This window comes from Desmodus rotundus, chromosome 10, assembly GCF_022682495.2.
Source record: "Desmodus rotundus isolate HL8 chromosome 10, HLdesRot8A.1, whole genome shotgun sequence".
NCBI classification, from domain to species: Eukaryota; Metazoa; Chordata; class Mammalia; order Chiroptera; family Phyllostomidae; genus Desmodus; species Desmodus rotundus.
This window is the reverse complement of record NC_071396.1, coordinates 111,317,305-111,337,392: the sequence shown is the minus strand read 5'-3', so window position 1 is coordinate 111,337,392 and position 20,088 is coordinate 111,317,305. Positions and strand designations below refer to the sequence as shown.

The 20,088-nt window shown below is 56.2% G+C and overlaps 2 protein-coding genes across 8 annotated transcripts in view; one reads left to right on the top strand and one right to left on the bottom strand.

Moving 5' to 3' along the window:
• TSHZ1 (teashirt zinc finger homeobox 1) overlaps window positions 1-1,085 on the bottom strand; it is a 71,213-nt gene extending 70,128 nt beyond the window's left edge. The window contains exon 1 of the mRNA XM_053913411.2: window positions 1-1,085. This exon is cut by the window's left edge and continues 334 nt beyond it. The gene's annotated coding sequence lies outside the window, so the exon portion shown is untranslated.
• Window positions 1,086-1,954: 869 nt separating this feature from the next.
• Window positions 1,955-11,063, top strand: PTGR3 (prostaglandin reductase 3). Of its 7 annotated transcripts, XM_053913413.2 has the most exons (5): window positions 1,955-2,720; window positions 3,078-3,176; window positions 6,138-6,190; window positions 7,330-7,510; window positions 8,841-11,063. In XM_053913413.2, the coding sequence occupies exons 1-5, from the start codon at window positions 2,512-2,514 to the stop codon at window positions 9,763-9,765; spliced, it is 1,467 nt and encodes a 488-aa protein (XP_053769388.1). In that variant the 5' UTR covers window positions 1,955-2,511; the 3' UTR covers window positions 9,766-11,063. The 7 variants fall into 7 exon arrangements, with proteins under 7 accessions (XP_053769388.1, XP_053769389.1, XP_045043759.2 ...); XM_053913414.2 differs by lacking the exons at window positions 6,138-6,190; window positions 7,330-7,510 and having other exon boundaries at window positions 1,959-2,720; XM_053913417.2 differs by lacking the exons at window positions 1,955-2,720; window positions 6,138-6,190 and having other exon boundaries at window positions 3,103-3,176.
• Window positions 11,064-20,088: the final 9,025 nt, after the last annotated feature.

The following is a 20,088-nucleotide window of genomic DNA, read 5'->3' as shown; positions in this document are numbered from 1 at the left end:
GCGGGCGCAGCGGCGGGCGCTCGGAGGGCCGGCCCGCGGCCCGCGCTCCATGCTGCCGCCTCCCGCCGCCGCGGGGCTGGGCTGCTGGCGGGCGCTCCTCCGGCGCCGCTGCGGGCGCTGCCCCGCGCCTTCCTCCGCGAGCCGGGAGTCTCCGAGCGCAACTTTCTCTCCCCTTCTGCTCGCGGTCCGGGGGTCGCGGCGAGTGTTTTCAGTGCGCGGGTCGCAGCTTTCTCATTGTGCGCCAGAGAGGCCGATCTAGGCTGTCCTTTCCCTCCTGCACTTAGTCTAAGAGGAAGAAAGCAAACGAGACGGAGGAGTGAAGCCCCCGGACACACACGCGCCCGGGGGGAGATGTCAGGCGCTGCTCCACCTTCCAAACAGTCACAGATCAAACAGTGTCACCCCGCCGGAGCGCCACTTGGTGCCACTTGGCTTTGCCGCCAGGATCGTCGCTTCTTCCAATGCGAAATCTAATGCAAACACATTTTGATCATGGATTTTTGGCCGGTCTAGATCTTCCAAGAGAAAAAAAAAATTAAAAATACACAAAAAGCAACCCCCCCCTCCAAAAAAAAAAAAGGCGAAAACAACAACCCGGAGTGTGGTGCAAAGGGGCGCAGAGCAGACATTCACCGGGTGGGCGAGATGAGCGCGGACGGTCCCCCCCAAACTCCTGGGAGAGAGGGAGATGCACTCTCGCTCGCTCCTCTTTTCAGTGAAATATAACACACATTCCGATCGCAGAGCTTTCAGACAGTCTCAACTGATAGACAGACACATCGAGCTGCTTTTCCTGCTTCAGTTTTTACTCCTCCTCCTCTCGCCAACGTCACCCTGACAATTACAAATAGGTCTCTCACAAACCATACCTGTCAATCTTTTTAATTGCTTTGTTTTCTTTTTTTTTTTTTTCCCGGAGCTAAACAATATGACACAAAAAAGAAATCTTAATACAGCACAACATAAAAGATAGCACTTTGGAGAAAGACATCCAGGCGTCTGTTGTTGTAATCCACTGGCTGATACTGGGTAACACCATGTGTTCTAAGCCAAGTTATAAGTAGACACTAGCAGATTTTTAAACCTGTTAGTACCCCCGCCCCCCCCCAGAGCACACACCTTGTACATTCATACAACGCACCCACGTGGACGTAAACCACCCTTGAATGAAGAATGTCCCACATTTGAGATAAAAAATGCCTGTGTCACCTTTGCAGTCCTAGTTTGGGGGTTAAATTTAATTGGGGAGGGGCAGTAGGTGGCTTTTATATTTTAGTAATTATGGTAAGTGGAAAGCAAGAGGTTTTTCTTTTAAGTAAAATGTATACCTTTAATGAAAAATTCAAGATGGACTGAGCTCATCACACAAAAATGTGGACAATATTTAATGTGGTCCCTCTATGAAAAGTGAATTGATTATTTGGTCAATACAGACAATTAGGGTGAAAATTGACACGCCGCAGCTGCAGCTCTCTCTGGCGGGGTTATAAAATGAGGTCTCCCTACATCATTGCAACATCTCCGATTCAATTAAGTCCCTCGGCATCCCCACCAGGAAGTTTAAGATGTTTATGTGCTCTGGGAATTCGGCCCTCTGGTTTCTAATATGTGTGTTCTCTCCCAAAGGGAGACCTGTAACTGTCTTGCAGAGGCCGCTTAAAACATTCATGGAAAACCACGAAATCTAGGCCAAAATAAAGAAAACGGTTTAGTTCGTGCAACTTGAATGGGACAAACTGAGGGGCTCCGGCGCGGCAAGGCGTTCCGGGGCCGGAAGGCCAGGAGCCTGGGGCGCAGGGTGCGCTGGGCACCCCCACCCCCGCCGCCGCCCCCAGTTCGGCGTCTGTGCCCGCTCACGCCCGGAGAGGGCTCCCTGCGAGGCCCGGGGCCCCGGCCGTGCCCCGCCGCCCCGGCCGTGCTCGGGGTTGATTCGTACCACCTTGCAAGGAAGTGAACGCTTCGCACGGGAAGGGGAGGCGCCTGTGCCGGCCGCTGGGCGCCGCGCCTCCGAGAATGCCCGGGGCTGCTGCCGGCTCGGGACCGCGGCGATCGCGGGACGCTCGGGTCCCTTCGGCGCCCCCCTCACCCTTTAGAAGAATCAAATCCGGCTTTTTGAGCGTGGGGAGGGTGGGGATATCCGGTGCCTCCCCGGCGCCGGGAGGAAGGGGGAGGGCGGAGAGGCTCGTTGGCCAGTCTGCGCTGAGCAGATTCAAACCAAAACAAAAAGATTAAAGGAGCAGTACCGGGGTGGCGGCAGTCCCCGGCCAGGACCCCGGGGGTGGCGCGTCCGGGAACCGCGGGGGCTGCGTGGACTCCCGGAGCTGCGCGCGGGAGGGGGGAGCGGGCGCCAGGCGTGGAGGGGAAAGGGGGGCGCCGAGGGGAGGGCGCGGGCCGGAGGAGGGGCGGACCCTCCGGCTCCGCCCGCCCGCCCGCGCCGATCCGAGCCCAGCTGCCGGGGCCGGTCGCGACCTTGGCCTGCGGCGGCGCAGAAAGCGGGCGGAGGCGCGGGCCATGCTGCGGTTGGCGTCTGCCGGGGCCCGAACCATCGTGGACATGTCGTACGCCCGCCACTTCCTGGACTTCCAGGGCTCCGCCATCCCCCACGCCATGCAGAAGCTGGTGGTGACTCGGCTGAGCCCGGACTTCCGCGAGGCCGTCACCCTGCTCCGGGACTGCCCGGTGCCACTCCCGGGGGACGGAGACCTCCTCGTCCGAAACCGGTGAGCCCGGCGCGCGCGCTCGCCCCGGCCTCGCCTCTCCCGGGCTGTCCAGGCTGCCTGCGTCCCCGCACCCGGCGCTCTCGGGCGCACAGCCTGACTTTGCGAGATCTCGGGAAGTTGAACCCGCCGCCATCTGGCGAAGGCGAATGTAATGAGACTGTTGCTGGTGTGAATATCCGATGCCACTGAACGTCCTCATAACTGGGGGTTATTTTAATTTGGGATTCCCCTCCCCTCCACCAGCCCTCCCTCCGCCCCCTCCCGCTCCCGAAATAAAACCGACGGGACCCAGAAGCGGAGGCTTCCAGCCGGCCCACCCACGCGCACCCAGGGCTCCCGCGTTCCCATAATCTTTAGGGTGGAGCAGGAGCAGCCTGGACACAAACCGCGATGTTTCGGTAACGTGCTTCGGAGGAAGGAGGCCGGGGACCCGGCTGGCTTTTCCTGTCGCTCCAGGTGGGCAGTCACCTCGCAGTGGCGCAGCCTGTCTCTGAGTGTGTCGGTGTGCCCCTATCGGGGTTGTCCTTGTCAGTGCTGTGTGACTGTTGTCTGTGCCCCGGAGTGTACCGACGGGCGTGTGGCGCGCATCCCGGGCGGCTGGGCCGGGGCGGGGGGCAAGGCTGCATCGGCCCGCACGGTCTGCAGACTTTCAAGGACCCTAGACCAAGGGGTCGCGGCCCAACCTCTATCTTTTCCACCCCTCCACTCCCCACCCTAATGTGTTTCCGCCTCACTGATTTCTAGTAACTGGTGAAGCCACAGGAAGGAACGAGACCTCACTCTGTGGGAGCCAGGCCCGCGGGTCTCTCCCGGCGGGTCCACTCGCTGCCGGACTTGCAGTCGGGGTGTGCCCGGTCCCTCCATCCCCTTTGCGAGAGCAGGACTTCCCCACCTGCTGGGTCCAGTCCGAGGGGTTCCAGTGTTGCATGCTTCAGGTTGCGTAACACTCCGAAGGGAGGAGAAAGTCCTGACGGCAACTACATTGTAAGCTGTGCGCTGGGAAGCACTCTCAGTCCCCTGCGAGGACGAAGGACGGCGTGTGCTCTGCCCAAGTAGCTTGATGCAACGTTGAGCTCGGCCGTTTTGGAGATTCGTGTCAGCCTTCCCAATAAGACTGTAAAACTGAAGAATTCTGATCACGATAGAAAACTTTTGGAAAGTGGTTGGAAACGTAAACATTTAGTGAGCAGAAGACCGGGGGCTTGAGTCGAAGCTGGGAGGAGGCGCTTTAAAGGGTGGGATGCGCGCGTCTGTTAAGAAGTCTGCCGGGGTGGAATCGGGGGCTCTGCATTGTGCGGTAAGATGCTGCGGCCGTCCAGGACACGAGTCCTGCCCAGTTACAAGGGGGGGCTTGTGTGAGTCACGCAGAACATAAGACAGACACACGAGTGATTTGCTGGAAGCGGAGATGAGCCCCAGGCTGAAAAGCCTCCGAACAGACTTTAACAGGCAAAAAGTTTCCTAGTCTTTTGGTTTCCTTTTTCTGGAACACACAAGGGCTTGAGTAAGATCCCTTTTAGAAGCGGGGTCTGGGGTGGGGAGGGGGCCACTGAGCCTCCCTGGCGGGGAAGGTGTGGGGTCAGCACGGGACCGGCTGCAGCGAGGTGGGACCGCAGCCCGAGCCCTGGGCGGAGGCTGCTGCCGCCCCGCAGCGCAGGCTCTCCCGGCCTCTCCCCACCCAGTGTGCATGCACTTCTCGGGCCTTCCTCCTTCTGAGACTCCTCTCCACTCACGCTTACTGTCACCCCTCGCTGTCCCCATCCCTGCCGGGTGCCAGGGCGCCCCCCGGCGCTGCCTCACCCGCGGGAGTCTCTGGATTCACGGGCCAGAGCTCTGGACCACCGGCTTTCACGTTCGGAGTTCGCTTTCGCGGTCAGAGTTCATCACTTTGGGCTGCCTTTTCCCCTCCGTCTACGCCCAGAATCCCTTTAATATAAATAGCGAGTATATGGATATGTGCGACTTGACCTCTAACTTCTACCTTGAAGCCCACAACAGAAGGAGAATGCAGGCAGCTTTCTGCCTGTTGGGGGTGGGGGGACCTCGGCCTCCCCTTTACCCCGCTCTGCTGGCGACTCTGCTCCTGCCCCCACGGCAGGGAGATCCTCTCTTCTCACGGTCGAGGTCAGTGGAGGTGGCATTTTCCTCTCTCCCCCTCTCTCCCCCTCTCTCTCTCTCCCCCTCTCCCTCTCTCTCTCTCAACAGAGGCTTCATAATTCACTGCAGGTTAGTCCATCTTAATTCTAGACCCAATGTCCCCAGAACAGTGTTAATTGCATGAAAATGTTGAGCAAGAGCTTCTCCCTTTTATCCTGGTGAAGCCTGCTCTGGAATGAATGGATTCGGCCCAAATGTACTTATTTGGAAAGGTGTGGAGGTCTGACTTTTCTTTCACTTGAACCCTGTGTACTCACACCCTCTCACCAGAAAATAGGGAATCTTTAATCACGGGGTCGGGGAGGTGCTTTTAGGCGCGGTGAGGATCAGGATAATCTAGGTTACCGCTCAGGGAAGGCGAGAAGGGGCGCGTGCGGGAACTCCCCCTGGAAACCACTGCCGATGCTCCTTCTCCAGTTCTCTCGCCGTCCTGCTTCTTACCTCAGAGGGCAACTTCAGGGTCTCCTCCATGCCCGGCCTCCGCAAAGGAAAAGGAAGAGAGTAACGCACCCTCCGGGGAAGTCCGTCGGATCGCTATTTTTAGCTTTTTTTTTTTTTTTTTTTTTGAGCCATAGTGACACATTATTTCGTTTCCAAATATTTCTAACGATTTTCTGCTCCTGGGTGAGATAATGGAGCGCTGAGTTTGCGGGAGGGAACCGAGAAGGGGGATGGGGGGGAAGGGGTTTGGATGAAGGGTTTGTTGCTCACCAGAAGGGAACAGTATTTCTGTGAACTCTCCAGGCCAATGCTTTCTCTCTTTTTTTTTTTTCTTCCTTCTCTTTCTTTCTTCTTCTTTTTTATTTTTTTATTTTTTAAAAAATGAGAGTCTGGTTTGTACGACTTTGGACTTTGTTTGTTCCCCAGTACTGAAGGCGACTAGTCTTTGCCTTCGGTTTTGGCCGGAGAAAGCGGCCTCCCCCACCCCCACCCCCGAGACCACCCTGTTTCACAGTAAACACGAAGGGATTTGGCACTTTTTAATATGAATAAATGGGGCAACTCTGGTAGGCTCTCTCTGGGGGAAAGCCCACCACCACACGGCTCTTTTCCCTGGGATCCCCCCAGTACCCCTTTGAGTGGGCCCTGTGCTGGGATTGCTAGAACCCTGCACTCATTCGAAGCGCAGATTTCAAATTAAAGGGGCACATGGGGAGCCTCCCAGCCTGCATCCTTCCTGGTGGGTCTTCTCTTTCCTTCCTCCTTGCTCTCCCCGGGACCCTTTTCCCTCGGCACTGATGCCCTTGAACTTGTTTCTAGTGGCGTGGAACTCGAGGGCTCCCGACTTTCAGGCACCTCTTCCCCAAACCCAGGTAAGCACAAAGGTGCATCTGGGGCCTGGGGAAAGGCAGAGGCTGCACCCGAGGCCAGTGGAGAGTGTAAGGTGCTCAGACCCTGGATTCGCCACCAGCCTGAGATGCCTTCACCCATCACATGCGATTTAGGAAAAGGCAGAACCCGGGGGGTGGAGCTGGGGGCACAAAAATGGGGGTGCCTCTGAGGCCAAGGTCACAGTCCGGCCCCAGGCGGCAGCAGGCTTCTGTGCAGCTGCCGCTGCACGTAGGCACCCTGGATGCCGGGGGCTCCCCCAGAACTTGACCACCCCTGGCCCAAGCTCCAGGCCAGGCATGCCTGCCTGATCCCTGCATTGCCCTGTGAGGCCGAGGTCACGGTCATGGGTCTGCGCCTTGGCCCCTCACCCCAGCCCACTCCTGAGTCCTAGATGTTGATCGTGCCTCTTGGTGATGGCCATGGAGACATGGCGTGGGACCGCAAGGTCAGGCTGTCAGTGGAGGCAGGCAAGTCCAAGGGACACACTCCGGGAAGCACCGACTTCTGGCCTCTGGCACCCAGCCGTTGACTGGGGTTCCCCGGGGAGACTGAGACAGAAGGGGCAGCGGGCCTGCGGGTGCCCTGTCGCTGTGCTGGCCGATGCCCCCTGCTCAACCGCAATGTTTGACTTGCTTTAGGCAAAGCGCCCTTGGCAAACTCAAGCTTCTGCCGGTTGGCTGCAGCCCCCTGGCTCCCAGCAGAGCCCCCTCCACACACGAAGCCCTCTCTGTCCCCCATGGCTCACGTGCCCTCTCCCTCAGCTTTCTCCTGGCGCAGACAGCACCCTGCTGGGCCTCCCACCTCTTCCCCGGGAAGTGGCAAACCAACCACAGGCTGGGCGGGGGCAAGCGGGACTGCCTTCTCCAGCACCGCTTTCCAGCTCCTGGGTCCTAGGTTAGGGGGGCTGGGGATCCGAGGGGCTGGCTGCCACCCAGGCGTTCCTCCGAGTCCAAGGCGGAGTCTCCCTGCGAAAGAAAGGCAGCCTCAGCCGTTGGGACTGCAGGCAGAAACGCCAGGGGGACAAGACTGGAAAGGCTTGGGAAGGGTTCCTTTGGGGGAGGAGGGGCTCCCAGTGGCCCACTTCTGAAGCGACCCCCCACCTCATTTTCCCCACGGGCAGGCTTCCCAGAGCCTGCGTCGAAGCCTAGGCTGGATCACGGAGAGGCGCTGGGCCCTGGCTGCCTTCTAGGGAGACCAGCTGCCTGCTCTGGAGAAGCCGGCCCTTTTCACAAAGAGCAGGCCTGGAGAACTGGGCGAGTTCGAGAGGGAGCAGCCCCGGCAAACAGAATGCAAGCATCTTGGTATGAAATGCCAAGTGAGAAACCAGCGACCCCATTCCCCCACTTCTCATTACTGTGTATCATTTACGGCGTGGAAGTCCGTGGCTGCTGCTGCGGGGGGTGCGAACTTCTGAAAGCAGCCTGCGTGCTGGGAAGGAATGGTTTCCTGCTTTCTTATTTCTGCACTGTGCGGAGAGCTTTCAGTACTGTAGTTAGAATCCTCGGGGAGTATTTTTAAGGGCAAAGTATTACCTGCAGGACGGGGGAAGTGGATCCTTGCACAGGGCAGTTTGGGTTTATTAAGTTAAATTAAAAGTGAATTATTTTAAAATGACCTACTTACCAGCCTTCCTCCTGCCACCAGACACCACCTCCCTTTCACTTCATTACAGGTGGAAATGGCATTTTTAGGGTCCTCCATTATGTGTCTGAGCCACCTCTTGACATTCCTAGTAGACGACTTTTTTTTTTCCTTATGTATCAGGATATTTTTGTTATGAGGTATACCGAGATGAAAAAAAGCTGGTAAAAGCACTGGCCGCGCAATTAAATTGACTCTGGATACCAAAGTGGAAATAATCATCTGGTATGAATCAACTTAGGTCTCTGCTTCTTGTTGAGGAAAAATATAGTGACGATTTGCTTTCCTTTTCATCTGAAAAGGACTGTAAAATGTTGAATGTTCCATAAAACCTCTCTCCCCTTATGAGACAATTTTTGTTCAATTAATCAAAGTGCATATTTTCACACTGGACATCGTTACATCAGAAAGAAAATTTGCTGCGGTGGCTCTGAACAGTGTTTTGAAGCCGCCCCTGCAGGGGTGACCTTGCACATCACGTCCATCTGTAACAATATCATTGTCATAACTATTATTATCCGAAGTGTTAAATTGTGGCCAAAATCAATACGAGTCTCCTTCTTTGAAAATATTTTATCCCACTGTTATTCTTAACATCTTTGTTAAGAGGCCAATTAATTTCCAACTCAGCTCCAGTGAAGTTTGTGGATAAGAAAGCTTCCTGACATTTTTTTGTTTTGTTTTGATTTATTCCTCTTTTTGAAAGAAAGAGGAGGGACATACATGACATGTGAAATAAACAATTTGATGTTTAAAGTGATTGAAATTCTTCCGAAACTGATGACAGCAAAACTCTGATTGCAAATCACTGTTGAACTAAGGCTTGTTTCATTTCTTCGACTGAATATCCGGGCTCGTGGTTTTCATCCCCTCTTGGAACACGCAGCAGCGTGGCCAGCCCTCCAGTCACCCAACTCGAGGGGTTTTCCGAGGAGGACTGGAAAGGCTTGGGGAAGAAAACATCTTACTCTCTCTGTTGTTTTCTTCCAGGTTTGTCGGTGTTAATGCCTCTGACATCAATTACTCAGCAGGACGATATGACCCTTCAGTCAAGACCCCCTTCGATGCGGGTTTCGAAGGTGTGGGCGAGGTGGTCGCCCTGGGCCTGTCTGCCAGCGCCCAGTACACAGTGGGCCAGGCTGTGGCCTACATGGCCCCCGGCGCCTTCGCTGAGTACGCAGTGGTGCCTGCTGGCGTGGCCACGCCCGTGCCTGCTGCCACACCTGAGTATCTCACCCTGCTGGTCAGTGGTGCCACCGCATACATCAGCCTCAAAGAGCTCGGAGGGCTGAAGGAAGGGAAGAAAGTGTTGGTGACGGCGGCGGCCGGGGGGACCGGCCAGTTTGCCGTGCAGCTTGCAAAGAAGGCCAAGTGCCATGTGATTGGAACTTGCTCGTCTGACGAAAAGTCTGCTTTTCTGAAATCCATCGGCTGCGACCGGCCCATCAACTATCACTCAGAGCCCGTCGGCACCGTCCTGGCCCAGGAGTACCCCAGCGGTGTGGATGTCGTGTACGAGTCCGTGGGAGGCACCATGTTCGACGTGGCCGTGGACGCCCTGGCCGTCAAGGGGCGCCTGATAGTGATCGGGTTTATCTCGGGCTACCAAACGCCTACTGGCCTTTCACCCGTGAAAACGAAAGCGTTACCGGCCAGACTGCTGAGGAAGTCGGCCAGCGTCCGGGGCTTCTTTTTGAACCATTACCTTTCCGAGTACAGAGCCTCCATGGACCACTTGGTGGAGATGTGCGCAAGCGGAGAGCTAGTGTGCCGGGTGGACCGGGGCGACCCGTCCGCAGGGGGCAGGTTCACGGGCCTGGGGTCCGTATTCCGGGCAGTCGATCACATGTACATGCGGAACAACACTGGGAAAGTCGTAGTTGAGTTACCCCACTCTGTCAGCAGCAAGCTGTAGGAACAGGACGACAGCGTAGATCAGAGCGGAAAGCACTTGAGGCTTCAGAACCCCTCCAGCCAATTTAGTTTTAGTCGGTAACAGATAATAGTTCTTAAAACCAAAGTACGGTGTTAATGCGCAGGTTTCTCTTTTTTTCTTTCTTTCTCCCCCCCGCCCCCTTGAAAAAATAACATTCTCCTAAAACTTTCTTTTGTGGCTCAGAGGTAAAACCTTTGCATTCAGCCCTTTGGTCAGGGACAGCCTCGCCCCAGATTTTATTGTTCCTGGAAACTAAATTAACTCCTGATGCGAGGGCTGATCAAGTCAGTGTGTCTTCGGCTTGATGAGATTTTAAAATTGGTCGTGAAAATAGTTCACAAATTCTTTGCTTTGGGAGGGTTTGGTCTTGGGCTAATAGGTAGTTAATAAATGAGACGTAATGCAAAACTCAGCCGTGTCTCTACAGAGTCGACATTCTCGGGAAATGTTCCCTTTTGTTCCTATGCATTGCTAGCCAACTCTCGAAACAGAACGTTGGAGGAATTCTCCCCTAACTTCAATTTGTATTGATCATTAGAAAAAATGAGTACGTGATCGCAGGTCTTTTAAAGAAGGGTCCCGGGTGGGGTGCCGCTGGTGCTGGGCGAGGCCCATGCTGGGATGAAACCTTTCCCTCCTCCCCATAGAAGCAAATTAGTGCCGAAAACTACAGACAGAAGCAGGTCTGGGGGAGCAGATGACAGAGAGTTGGAGGATCTGAACAACTTGAAAGGCGGGTGCCCCATCCACAGTGAGGGTCCCCATAACCAAACAAGGGTAAGCTGCCCTGGGCACACCACGGGAGGGGCCTGACAGGTGCCTGGGCTGGGACTGACCACACAGCACCCAGCAGAGCCGGGAGCAAAGCAATCGGCAATAACAACACATTGGCTCCGTGTCAGAGACGGCCTGACGTGGAAGGTGTGTTTCATCTCTGGTGGGGGGGACAGAATAGCCGCCCCTGTTCCTGTGTTCCCACTTTCCTTCTCCCCCCAGTTCTGGTGGAGTGAGATGCTGCTTGTCCCGGGGGCTGATGTCACATAGGAATGTAACGAGTCGAGTGTCCTCTCCTCTGAATGATGCCTGTAGCTGACCTGCCCGCCTCCTAACCTTCAGCCCACCGAAGACTGCTCCGGCCTGCCTCACGAACTTGGCAATCCCACGGTGCCTTTCTAATCGAAGGCAGGGCCCGCCAGATTATTTTTCAAACCCTGGGGTTTCCGTGTCTCATATGCTAAATAAATACGAAGACAATTAAAGGTGGTCCAGAAGACTCAGTGACCATGATTCATTTTTCTTGCCTTCCGCCTGAGGAGCAAGGAAACCCTGGTGCCCGAGAGCTGTTAGTATCTATTTCACAAGATTTACTCATTTCCAGGCACCTAATGTAGCTGCTAGCATGCGTGCACAACAATACAATTTATATGGTAAATGGGACCAAATAACGGTTTCACTGAATGTTATGGCTGCACTGAAGGGAAATGTCACGGTAAATAGCTGCCAAATTATGGATCATGCCGAAGTGTCACAACTGCAGTAAAGACAAATGGCACTGCAGGCCATGGCCACCGCGAGGCGCGTGAGTTATGAGGAAGGGTGGCGGCCTGATGGGAGACTCTTTGTGTCCTCATTATAGCGAAGGGTTACCAGTGCAGGGGACAAGGAAAGCCGGTCCGGAGCGGGGCTCGGCTATTAATCTGCCCCTTTCCGGCCGCACGGCTGCGGCAGAACGGAGAGGGGCCCGGCCTGCCTTTCAGCTGCACAAACACGAGGGGAGGTGACAGGTTCCATGAATGGCTCGGCCCCGGAAATGGCTGGGGACGGCAAAGCGTGGCGACTGCAGCGTCGCCCACAGCCTGGCCCTGCATGGAGCGGAGCGTGTGCCCGAGCGGCCCCATGGCGGCTTCTGCGGGTGGACACGCGAGAGAGGGCACTGCCCCCTGTGCAGAGACCTGAGGGGCGAGGACGCTGCCAGCTGCACGGCTGCTTCCAGGCTGCAGTGCGTCCCGGTTTCTTTCATTTTAATGGGAGGGTAATAAAGATGAAAGACCAACATTTTTACTGACGGATCCCTTAAGCTACAGAATAGAAATTTACTGTGTTTTGAAGGAATACACTAAACTCAGCTATGTTAAAAAAAAAAAAAAAGATTCCAACACCCAGGTTTGAAATGAAGTCTGATCTGAAACCCCCACGCAGGGTCTGTGGCCAGACGAGGAACTGCAGGCAGGCCGCGCCCCGTCTCAGGAAACAGGCACGAGAGATTCCACCCGTCCACGTAACGCCAAAAAGATGGTTGGACTTTTTTTTTTTATTCTGAAAAATGATTCGTAAATTGGGGGTCATAGTTCAGCACCAGTTCTATCTTCTGGGATTATCATTCAAGAGCAGCCTCTAACGGGGGCTGGAACAGCACGTGGGCCTCCACACCTTCCTTCCGAGCCGATTACACATCACAAAGAGTGTGTCCATAATTCAGGGTCACTGCCAGTCTCTGTTTTTCAGACGGGGCTGGGGCTGGGGCTGGGTGGCCGTGGTGGGTGAATTATTTCTGGGGTCTCGGGGTGGCCTCTCTGCGCACAGCCCTGGGGGGTCTGACGCTGGGAAGAGGGAGGCCCCTCACTCTGGTAAGTGCACAGAGAGGAGGGGTCCCCGGCTCTTCCTTACCATTCCCTCGTGACCAGATTTCGGATCCCCTTGAGGATGACTTCCAGTGTGGACTGATTTCAGCATTAAAAAAAAAAAACCAGAATAGTCTGCAAAGCAGCAACCCAGAAGTTCTGACGGTATGGCCTCTGAATGGGGACGGGGTTCCGCTGGAACGGGGTTTCTGGGAGTAGGGAGATCTGCTCCAGGAGCGGTCAAGAGAGTTTGTTCAGTATTTCTCTGACCACACGGCGACGGAGCTGCTGCTGCTGCTGCTGAAACCGGAAGCGCTGCGTCCTGTGCTGGAGGAGCGGCGGGCTAACGAGGATGTGGGGCCTCACCCAGCACAGCCCTGCGTCCTGTGCTCCCTGCCGCACGGTGCCATTCCAGACACAGGCATGCCGGCCTGCCTGCTGAGAGGCCCTGCTTTTCGGCTTCTTGTTTCTGGCTTTTATTTGGTTAACATTAATGATGGCCACCCAGCTCGTCATGGGCGATGCTTTAACCCCTTCGTGGGATTCCCAATTAGCCCAAATTTAGTCCTGGGGCCTTCACTGCAGGGCGGGGTGGGGGGGCTCTGTACCAAGAACATTTCCATCGATCCCTTTGCCACAAGGTCACATGGGATAAATGTCATCTTCTAGATTTATATAAAAGCAGATGAGCCACGCGCAGCTTTCGGAGAAAAAACATGATACAGAAACACCAAACAATTCACTGCAGAGTGTCATTTCCTAGGGTCCCAGTCCAAGTTTTCCGAATGTGACCCTGATTTCGATTTGATGGATTTGTAGTTACTGTTCCCTATACTTGCCTCTCTCGTTTTGTTACATATCATTTGTTATTTATGGCACTTATTTAAAGACACAACATGTATTTATGCAAACATTATTACTTAATTTGGGAGTGTGTAGGAGTTTTTTAAGCTAGATTTTCTGTCACTGATTTTTTAGCTATGGCCCAGAATTAAAGATTTAGCGTATTTCGGAAGTCACGACGTAAAACTGGATTGTCAGTATTGTTGGGCGTTGAATTCTTTTTCACTAGACCCTTACCATTATGTTATCTCATTTTGTAAAAGGAGGAGGGTTTGCTCTGAGAATCTTAGTGCTGCCATCACGAGAAAACTATGGAATATTGGCAAAAATAATTCTTTTTAAAAGCGCTGTACAAAATACATAATTTGACCAACGTGTTTCAGTCCAAGCATTCTTGATCGTAGAATTCTTAGATATCCCAAGGAAGGCAAACAAGGTACATACGTCATTCCTGTGTGTGCGAGTCTCGGACTCGCTCGTCCACTGGCTCCAAGTAGCTGGTGAGACGTGACCCCAGATGGTAGCCTGGGGTCAACGCCGCCCTGGCATTTTCTGTTGACCCCACGGATGTGCCCCTGTGGCCCCGCCCTGCAGTGCATGGCCCCTCAGCAGGAGGGTGGGGGTATAGTTAGTTTGGGGAACCAGTAAGTGCCTGGTCTGTGTGGGGAGCCCTGAGCCGAAAGTGCAGAGATGCCAACGTGCTCCCCCCCCCCCCCCACAAAGGAAGCCTTTCCCCGGAAGGGCCCTATCTGACATTGACTTGCTGCCAGCGTGAAATTAAAATCATCATTAAAACACACCCTGCTGACGGCAGCAGCGTCCAACACAAAAAGCAGAGATGTGCTTGGAGCCCAGAAAACACCCCTTAACATTGCCGGCGACTGCGGTGCGTCTTCCCCTCCACAGAAGTAGCCCTGCTGTGTTTTGGGGTGACTGGAGGGAACAGTTTCCCTGGTCGGTGGGAGACAGAGGAACATACTCAGGGATGAAAGGGTCCTGCCTTTAGGTCCTTCGCCCGTGCCCGGTTGTGGGCCAGCGGAAGACCCCAGGCTGCCCTCTGCTCTTCCTAAACGGGAAGACCCTGCTGTCCTGTGGAAGGTGAGATGTGGGACTTAAGGGACGTCTAGTTGTACCCCTTTTTGTTAAGGAAGAAACCACGACCAGGAAGAGCAGGTACCTGGTCCAAGGTCACAGAGTTCCCTGGACCCCAAAGTGAAACTGGAGCCCAGGTGTCTTCCCAGGGCACGGCCATCGCTGTCGTGTCCAGCTTGTGATCTGCCAAGGTCCCTCGGAATGTGCATGATTGGAAGTGTCAGGACAGCCCTGGCCAGTGTGGCTCGGGCAGTTGGAGCAGAGTACCATACGCCGGGAGGTCGTGGGTTCGATCCCTGGTCAGGGTGCATACGAGAAGGCAACCAATCAATGTCTCTCTCTCTCTAAAAGCAATAAAAAAAAATGTTCTCACGTGAAGGTGATAAAAAAGGGTCAGAGAATAACAACAGGCCTTTTTTATAACCTTTTCATGGATGAAAATGAGCAACCCAGGAATACGAGTACAACTCTGACCACAGGAGCACCCCGCACAGGACCCCCCTCAACCCCACCCAAGCCAAGGGTCCAGAGCATTTCATTCTTGGTCTCCTAAACAGCACACAACCATTTTTTTTGGGGGGGGTGGGGGGACTCAGCAGAAATAATGTCTGGATGCCCACTGTTTAGTTTTAACGCTACACGGAAGATCTTCTTCTCTCCTGTCAAATTCGTGTATTCCTGTCTGTCAAATAATGAACATCAAACAAAGAAAAGCTTATTTTCATGCGCTGAGAGTTCTTCCCCTAGAAAAACAGTGTCTTTCTATACGGCTGCCTATAGAGAGCTGATGAGGTTTGACCATCTTCATGTTCGTGAGAGCAAACTATCTAGACCCTGGGCTTGCCTCACCAGCATTGAGTTCCAAGTGCCCCTGACTCGGGGCTGCGGTGGGCAGACGTGTGCTCGGCACTGGGGCGGCTGGGAAGGGGAGGGGGTGTGTCTGGGGCTGTCGTGGCTGCGTGCCCCATTTCACGCTCACGTGTGGTGCAATCTCGGGCTCTGTACAAACGGCAGCCCCTATCTAAGGCTCAGAAACAAGCCCTTCAGAGCCACACGACATTGAACATTCCCGTTCTTGCAAATCACTTCTGTCTTCCTCGAATGTTCACGTAAGGAGTGTAAACTTCCGAGTTCACGCAAGTAAACCCTATCCCGATAGAAATGATCTCTTTCCCGATAGAAACGACCTCTTTCCGCGTGGGAGAGCCCCCCCTGGACGGCAACACTGTCCATGGCAATCCTGTTTTGTGCAGAACCTCGTTTCTGGCTGGGGCCTGGGAGGGACAGCGGCCTGGTCCACGCCGTCGGAACTGACATGCAGAAATGGAATTGCCTCCTGGAGGGTTTTTACTCGGAATAACAGTCGGAGAACCCCTTCCTGCTGGGTGCGCCAGGCGGCTGAGCTGCGGGAGCCCCAGCGACCCGGCTCCCGCTGCTCACTCTCTAGGCAGCGAGACCCAAAGTGCTACCGTGGTCATTCCTGAAGAGCATCTATCCACCACGTCCCCTTCGACACACACTTTATATATAAACACCCTGGAACTTACAAATTTGCTACGTTGGAATACAATGTCACTAATTTCACCTCTTCACTAGTAAGTAGGTAAAAACGAACCCCATGGTGGAGACGGGACTTTTAAAGCACAGGAAAAGGGCTCGCTTTCTTCACTGAGTCCCAAGGTGGTCGGTGGAGCAGAGACTGGGGTCTCCCCAGGGCTCTCAGACCGAGGCTGCCTGCACTAGAGCAGTAGTCTCCTACACAGTCATTCACGCGCGTCCCCGGGCCTGACTCCTGACTCGGCAGGTCCACAGGGGGCCTGGAGACCTGCATTTCCCTGGCACTGCCAATGCTGCTGGGCTGTGCACTGCACTCTGAGTAGTGAGATCCCCGAATTGACATTCATCATCCCTGGGAACCTGGAATGCACTGCGACAGGTCCCCTGTGACTCCCACTGTGCCCACATTAAATATATGAAACGGGACATGTGTATATCACATTACAAAGCAGCTAGGATGCTTTGGGGTGCACATATCAAAAACATCCACCTGGAACTGGCCTAAACCGTAAGGAGGTTCATGAAGTGGCAAGTTCAGAGGTAGGGTGGACTTCAGGCGCAGGCTGATCAGGGCTCCGGCTCTATTTCCCTGGGACTCTCCTCCGACAGCTTCATCAGACAGCTGCCTGGAAGGACAGGCTGTTTGTTCTCTCTGTCCACATCCCAGCCACTGGCTCTCCGATGAGCGGCTCCCCTTACGCTGGGTCAGGCCAAGGGCCCCTGTGCCTGTGTCAGGAAGAGTATGCACACCACAGATGCCATGCTTCTGTTTAGGAAGGGCAGAGGACCCGCGGGGCTGGCAAACTGCCCCTTGCCCCACAGACGCAGTGTTCCAGACAACTGTGACAAGGCGGACGCCCTTGCAGGGCGATGGGGTCCTCGTGATCCCTCGCGACCCTTGAAGCCAGGGACCGAGTATGCCACGGGGTCCCCATCTGCAGGAACATGTCAGGCACTTAGCTGAACTGTGTGTGGGTCATGCCACCCAACGCTGATCCGGCGCCGGGTGTCTTCATTCCCGTGTTGCCATGGTTCCTGCCATCCTGCCCGGCCATCCTCTTGAAGGTGACCTCTCGGATCAGAGACCACAGATGCACAGCCCACATGCCAAGGTCGAGATGCACAGTGCCTCCAGGTGGCGGGGTGTTAAAGGGGCCCCTCCATCTTCCATGACTCGGAATCTTGTTGGCACCAGGCATCTCCTGGACTCGGCTCCAGGCCCCTAGCCCATGTAGGCACTGACCCCTGGGTCTGCAGGGACAGCTGTCCTTTGGGCCCCCCACCCGTCCCTCGCTCTTCTGCCTCTGCTGTCCCCGCTGCGCTAACAGCAGGGTGAGGGCGGATGCAGTCCCCGTACAACCTATGGCCAGGTCTTCCCCAGGCAGAGGCGGTCCACAACCAGCCCCCGCCAGCCAGCCGTCCGTCCATGCGGATGGCTGTCTTCTAATGGGTGGTGCAGACTGGTCCTTGAGTCGAGGGGTGGCATTGGTGACAGAGGCCCCGACCCCCTGCAGAGGTCTGACCCCTCTGCAGCCACAGCCAGGCTGCGGTCAGGTCCCTGCACGAGGGACATCAGCGGAGAGCCAGAGGGCCTTCCCCCTCCCGTGCCACTGGTGCCAAGGATGACTGCGACTGCGCCCGGCCTGCGGTGGACAGGGCCTCCACGGGGGTTGCTTACAGGGTGGCTCGAAGTCCCGGGTTTCTCAAAGAAATAAATGAGGAGCCCCTTGCTTAGAGCAGATGCAAGAGTGGTCGCTTCACAGCCCCAGGCAGGGTGGAGCTGTGTGTGTGTGTGTGTGTCCATGTATCCGTGTCCATGTGTCTGTATGTTGTGTCTCTGTGTGTCTGTGTCCATGTATCCATGTCCGTGTGCTTGTGCATGTAAAGGGCAGGCCGAGGCTGATCAGGGACAAGCCTCCGTCCACCTTGTCCAGCCCGTGGAGGCTCTGTAAGTGGCGGCAGTGCACCCCACCCCCAGAGCCGCGTGCTGGGCCTCTGTCGGCAGGAGCCTTCTGGAGACTTACCCCCCGGCCCTCGCCCTCTCTGTCCACGCTCTTCTCTCACCCACAGGGGCCCATCCAGAGTGTCCATCTGCAGGAACGTGGACTTATTTGTCCACACCTCTGGAGGCCTGGCCGCTGCTCATTCTCCCCCTGACGTCCTCAGGTGTGCAGTGAAAATCGGATAGAGAGGCTTCGGTACATGTGCCCCCCTGCAGGGAGGACTCTGCACAGAGTGGGAGACGGGGGGGGGGGGCTTCCGGCGGCAGCGGGCAGAGCCCAGCCCCAGTGGCTGACAGCCCCTCCCCATACCTGTGGCTGAGCGAGTGTCCCCCACTGGCGTGTTGTCACCCCACCGTGTGGAAGTCAGCAGCTTAACTGCTCTTGTCCTTCCTGGATGGCTCTCCACCAACAGTCTCATTATCACAGACGTGTTTACTTCCCGTCCCCAGGGCCGCCGCACAGAGCCGGACACACTGGAGGGAGAGGACACTGTGTTAGCCGGGCATCCCTGCCTGTTCTCCCTCCCCCTGTCCCCGCCGGGGCGTCCTAAGTCTGTCTGTCGGGAGGTCCGGAGCAGGGAGCTTGAGTTCAGGGGGAAGGCCAGGGGCCAGGCTGCGCCCTGAGTCCCCAGCGTGGGCTCCACTCAGTGCCTGGCCTGAGCCATGGGGCCCCCAGCCAGGTGACCACACGCAGTCCGGAGCTCGTGGGGACACCAACGTGCAGGACAGGGCCCACCTGCCCAGTGAGGGTGTTCGGGTCTCTGCCGTCAGGTGCTGTCTGAGCGGCGGGGAGGAGGACCACGTGCACGCTGTCCCGCTGGCAAGAGCCTGGCCCTTCCTCAGGGCGGAAGCAAAGAGCCCGGCGCTCGGAGAGGGGACACACAGGCACTGAGCCAGCACCTGCTATGCTCCAGGCTGCGTGCGAAGCTCCCGGTCCCTTCACCTCACCCCACCCTCAGCACAGGGTGCGTGCTCCACAGTGGGCCGGGGAGGGGCAGGAGTGCGAGCCCCACCTGCGTTCCAGAACGTCCTCGTGGCCACACTGGAAAGGTGAGAGGAACCACCCTGATATATTATGTTTAGTCCAATATATCCGAAATATGATCATTGCAGCTTGTAATCAGTCAGTATAAAGTTTCCTGAGGCATTTTATTCTCTTTTCCAAACTCAGTTTGAACAAGCCACAGTTCCAGTGCTCACTAGCTGTGAGCTCAGCGGGCAGGGTTTGGGCCGCGAGCTCAGCCCTGTTGCTGTAGTTCCGAAACGCCTGGAAACGCCTAGGATGTCCCACCGGGAGGGTGCTGGGCACGACTTAACTGCTTAGATAATGGCTTGTTTAATCCAGGTAACCGCCCCTAGGGGAGGGTCCATTACAACCCTCCCTCCATTTTCCAGATGGGGAAACAGAGGCACAGAAAGCTGCAGAAACACATGGGCCCCACAGAGCCAGTAAGTCAGACAGCTGGGCAGGGGCCCAGAGAAGTCGAGTCAGCTAGCACCCTACTGCTGGTAGAAAGGAGCTGGGCCGCTCCCCAGCCCCCCAGCCCCGGGCGGCAGACTCGGAAAGCTGGGCGCTGAGGAGGGGCGCGGTGTTCACAGCCAGCTTTGCGGAGTGAGGGGCCCTCATGTGCTCACCCTGAGATGGAGACAGGGTTTGGGGGCAACCGAAGGCCCCCAGGGACTCCTGGTTCTCCCTCTCAGTGCAGGGGTCAGCTGGGTGAGGAGGAAGACCCCAAAGGGGGTCTTGGGGTCTTGAAGGGAGAGGGGTCTCGGACCCAGGGGAGTGAGTGACCACAGGGCCCAAGGGTGGGGACACTGTGGTCCCCCATGAGGTTTCCAGCCCTGGCCTGTCCCTGGCCTGTCCCTCCCAGCACTCACTCCAAGCTCTACCAGAGCAGAGCCAGGCCTCAGGGGAGGCCCTGGACAGGGGCCTGGCTGCACAGGGAGAGCGCCCACTGGAACTGGACTCGAGGATGGCGGGGGGGGGGGGGGGGCAGTCCAGCAGGTGTGGAGGGCGGAGCCGGCAGGTTCTCGAACCTTGTTGCTCCCTGGAGCCTGGTGCAGTCCTGGGCAGGGGTGAGGCAGCCGCCGCCACGCCTCTGCTGGAGCAGCCCAGCAGACCCCCAGCCCTGGGCGGTGGCCCATGCAGGTGGGAGCTGCTCGGCCACGAAGGGGGGGAGGCCGGGC

Excerpts from the sequence above, each read along its gene's own strand:
- PTGR3 (XM_053913413.2), top strand. The coding sequence starts at position 2,512 with ATGCTGCGGTTGGCGTCTGCCGGGGCCCGAACCATCGTGGACATGTCG. Across the intron at positions 6,191-7,329 it reads CACCTCTTCCCCAAACCCAG|GCTTCCCAGAGCCTGCGTCG; the intron begins GTAAGCACAAAG and ends CCCCACGGGCAG. Across the intron at positions 7,511-8,840 it reads AACAGAATGCAAGCATCTTG|GTTTGTCGGTGTTAATGCCT; the intron begins GTATGAAATGCC and ends GTTTTCTTCCAG.